Below are 4,435 nucleotides of genomic sequence, written 5' to 3'. Positions count from 1 at the left end.
TCAATCTGGGTGCAGGTCCCTGACACGAAGGGGTAACGGCCCCTTCCACCCGACACCCACGGAGGTGAACGGCCTCCGGGCTACGTACGAGTCCTGACCTCTGGTCCGCTCAGACCCCCCGGCCCTGAGAAGGACGTCGTGAGAGGGGATGCCCCCAGGGTCTCACCACCGACCACACTCCACTCAGACCCCCCGGCCCTGAGAAGGACGTGAGAGGGGGGTCCCCCAGGGTCTCACCACCGACCACACTCCACTCAGACCCCCCGGCCCTGAGAAGGGCAGTAGAGCCTGGAGTCCAGGCTCCTAGTCCAGCCCCTTCTTAGCACCGGTGTGACGACTGAGCCGGACCCTTGAGAGGTCCGGCTTGTGTACTGCTCCGTGGCTTGCTCCGCCCTAGACACGCCCTCCCTCCCAAAACTTCCTGGAAGGTGACATCATCCCCCTGCTTCGTGGCTTGCTCCGCCCTAGACACCCCTCCCTTCCAGAACTTTCTGGAAGGTGACATCATCCCCCTGCTCCGTGGCTTGCTCCGCCCTAGACACGCCCTCCCTCCCAGAACTTTCTGGAAGGTGACATCACCCCCCTGCTTCGTGGCTTGCTCCGCCCTAGACACGCCCTCCCTTCCAGAACTTCCTGGAAGGTGACATCATCCCCCTGCTTCGTGGCTTGCTCCGCCCTAGACACGCCCTCCCTTCCAGAACTTTCTGGAAGGTGACATCATCCCCCTGCTCCGTGGCTTGCTCCGCCCTAGACACGCCCTCCCTCCCAGAACTTTCTGGAAGGTGACATCATCCCCCTGCTCCGTGGCTTGCTCCGCCCTAGACACGCCCTCCCTTCCAGAACTTTCTGGAAGGTGACATCATCCCCCTGCTCCGTGGCTTGCTCCGCCCTAGACACCCTCCCTTCCAGAACTTTCTGGAAGGTGACATCATCCCCCTGCTCCGTGGCTTGCTCCGCCCTAGACACGCCCTCCCTTCCAGAACTTTCTGGAAGGTGACATCATCCCCCTGCTCCGTGGCTTGCTCCGCCCTAGACACGCCCTCCCTCCCAGAACTTTCTGGAAGGTGACATCACCCCCCTGCTTCGTGGCTTGCTCCGCCCTAGACACGCCCTCCCTTCCAGAACTTTCTGGAAGGTGACATCATCCCCCGGTCCCCCCTCCCGGGGTCCCCATCCCAGGGATTGTCGTCGACTCCCTGGCGTGGTGGCGCTTCTGCCCCATGTTGACGAGAAGGGGCAGCTACCCGCTAACAAGGGGAGTGCCGATTAACACATTGTCCTGCGGAGGGAGCTGGTAGGAACGTCGGGTTGCTCGGTCAATGGCCTGCAGGGTCAACGGCGGCGTGGTGTATTCCGCAAATATGCCCGACTGTGAGGGCGGGCACAAGCCGGCGTGAGTAGGTGAAACGTTGAGTTTTATAAGGGCACCACGGGGTGACCAGCCCCTCCCCACCCCCCCACCCCATCCACCCCCACCTCGCCCCCCCCACCCACCAGCCACTCCCCACCCAGCCCCACCCCACCCTCCCCACCCAGCCCCACCCCTCCCACCCCCCACCCAGCCCCTCCCCACCCAGCCCCCCCACCCTCCCCACCCAGCCCCCCCCCCCACCCCCACCCAGCCCCTCCCCACCCAGCCCCACCCCTTGTGGATGAGTCTTGCGATTCGGTGAAGCTCTGATGGGGAAATTGAGGGCTCTGTTATTATCAATTATTTTTACACGGGAGACCACACACTCAAAAGTGCAATTAAGTGAAGACAATAGTGACGACGGCGACGATGATGATAACAACAATGATGATGGTGACGACGACGCCAATGACAATAACGACGACGATTATGATAATGGCAGTGGTGATGATTAAAAGATTTTGTATGTGAACCCTGTTCGCTAATCGGACAACCGCTCGTGATGCGGACAATGACGACGACGACGCCGCTGACGATTGACGACAGTGACCGTCGCAACCTCCGCCTTGCCGTTGATCGCTCGCCAGGAGGTGGTGACGCTGGAGCCTTCCGCCGTGACGTTCCTGCTCGAGCGCCTGCAGCCCGACACCGTCTACCGCTTCCAGCTGTCGGCGCGCTCCCGCGCCGGGCTGGGCCCCGCCACCTTCACGGTCACGGAGCGCACCAAGCAGTCAGGTACGCGCCGCGTACCCCCCACGCCTACGGAGGTTTTAATGTTTTTTTTTTCACATCATTGGAATTGTAAAGCTCCCGCTTTGCAGCACGAGTCATTGACTAACTTGCGTTTTTCACCCCCTGGGTTATTCACATCCATGTCGCAGCGGTTTCTGATGTTTCTCCCCATTACCCCCTCGCCCCTGTCACCTCCACCACAATCCCAACCCGACCCACAGCCCCCTCGGCACCCCCACAAAACACGTCGTGCGTCTCCCTGAGCCCCGGCAGCGTGCTGGTCAGCTGGGAGCCGCCGCCCGCACACGGCCGGCACGGCACCATCACGGGCTACACGGTCGCCTACAGGAAGCTGCCGCCCGGCCAAGGCGCGGCGCACGCACCCGACGCAGACGGCTCGGGGAGGGGGGACGACGGGAAGGACGGGGAGGCCGGGAGGACGGCTCGGGAGGCGGCCGAGCGGGGTTGGTGGCTGGCGCCAGACGCCGCTGCAGCCCGCGGAGCGGAGGAGCGTGACGCTGCGCGGGCTGAGCGAGCGGGCCCCGTACGAGGTGACGGTGCGGGCACACACGGCGGTCGGCCCGGGGCCCGCGTCGCCGCCCGTCCAGGCGGGCGCACTCGAGGACGGTGCGTAGCCATGGCTCTTGAGAGTTTTCCCTGCTGGTGCTGGTGCCTTGGCAGCTAATGCTTGTGTCTGGCCCGAGTGCTTCTCCGTCGGCTTTCTGCGCTGCTCTCTCGCGCTCCTCGCGCCGCCGCCGCCGCTCCCGTTCCGTCTTGTGACCTCGACCGCTCAAAAAATTAACCCGTAAAAACGTTTGTCACTATAAATCCTTTATATGCGTGTCTCTCTCTGTCTGTGTCCTCTCTGTCTCTGTCTGTCTGTCTGTGTCTCTCGCTGTCTGTATCTGTCTCACTGTGTCTCTCTGTTTCCCCGTGTCTCTGTCTCCCCATTTCTACCCGTGTCTCCCCGTCTCCTCGTATCTCCCCGTGCCTCCCCAATATCGTAGCCGCCACCACCACCGCCACCACCACCACCTCCCGACCCTCGTCCGTGGTGTCTACGGGAGACGAGGCGACGCTCCCCGCCGGTGGCGGCAGCGCCTCCATCAGCTTCATGGCGGCCATAGCGGTGCTGGCGATCCTCCCCTTCGTGGTGTGCACCGCGTGGGGCACACGGAGCGCCGGCAAACGTGGCGGTGAGTGTTGCGGTGGCGTTGCGGTGGCTATGAGATGTTGATGGTGAGCGTGGCGGTGGCGTTGCGAGGATGTTGACTCCCTCGCTTGGTACTTGGGAGGTCGTGGCTTGGATCCAGACACTGACGACGTCTGCTGCTGCTGTATATTTGGAGTCTGCGAGTCTCTCTCATGATCATCATCATCACGGTGGCTAGGAGATGTTAACTACCTACACAGGAGGTCATGGGTTACATCCCCGCCCCTGACACCTGCTGCTGTATATTTGGAGTTTGCGTGGTCTCTCATCATCATCATCACGGTGGCTGAAAGGTTGCCTATTACGCAGGAGGTCGTGGGTTCGATCCCGACCCTGACACTTCCTGCTGCGTGTCTCTGCGCGTTCAGAGTCATTTGGCTGATGATATTCATTTGCCGCCCGACGACGATGACGACGATGATGATGATGACGACGAGAGCCACCGATTTGAGCCGACACTTGTGATAGCCGCTGTAGCTTCTACTCAAGTTACCGTAGTTGCACGCGGGGGGCTTACCCGTAAGATACAACAAAGTTATTTGTAATCTATGTACTGATTTAATAGATTGTTAACCATTGCTATACTTTGCACGTGCCGACGGCGCGCATGGTGTTTGGTTTGCGTGTCGCGTGTCGTGTTGTTGTCAACGTTCTGCTTGATTTTCCCCTCGTTCCCCAAGTAGACGAGGGAGGAGGAAACGCCCCGAACCTGCTCCCCGAGAAGGATACCCGTCTCCGACTGCAGGTAGCCACTACGTAACAACACCAACAACAACAACAACACCCCATTCGCCACTAAGTGGCGGTGACGTCCCACGATGCCGGTGCCGGCCAAGTGCACCGTGAGGCCACGTGAAGTGTCGAACGCCTGCTGGCAGGAGGTCACGGAGCAGACCCAGGTGCCACGGTCGACTGACCGAGATGACTGGCTAATGCACCACCTGTGCCCCCTACTGTGCCAACTTGCTGTGCTTTAGCCACCCGGCGCTCCGCTCGTTGTTGTGAGCGTCGCTCCTCCTCCGCCCTCCGTTGTTGTTGGAGGGCGACTGCCTCCAACTGCCCAGTAGCGTCCTTCACGA

At 61.4% G+C, this 4,435-nt stretch overlaps 1 protein-coding gene across 1 annotated transcript; it reads left to right on the top strand.

Annotated features, from left to right (window-relative positions):
* Positions 1–1,998: 1,998 nt before the first annotated feature.
* LOC133362709 (receptor-type tyrosine-protein phosphatase S-like) lies at positions 1,999–3,380 on the top strand (the record flags this gene model as incomplete). The annotated part of the gene is made up of 4 exons (XM_061581631.1): positions 1,999–2,146; positions 2,365–2,480; positions 2,536–2,770; positions 3,151–3,380. Coding segments are annotated over 4 exons (729 nt in total), but the record flags the coding sequence as incomplete, so codon positions are not given.
* Positions 3,381–4,435: the final 1,055 nt, after the last annotated feature.

This window comes from Lethenteron reissneri, unplaced genomic scaffold, assembly GCF_015708825.2.
Source record: "Lethenteron reissneri isolate LAM-NWPU_2019-01 unplaced genomic scaffold, ASM1570882v1 scaffold_1585, whole genome shotgun sequence".
NCBI lineage: Eukaryota > Metazoa > Chordata > Hyperoartia > Petromyzontiformes > Petromyzontidae > Lethenteron > Lethenteron reissneri.
The sequence above is the reverse complement of the archived record's forward strand: the minus strand, read 5'-3'. Positions and strand labels throughout refer to the sequence as shown.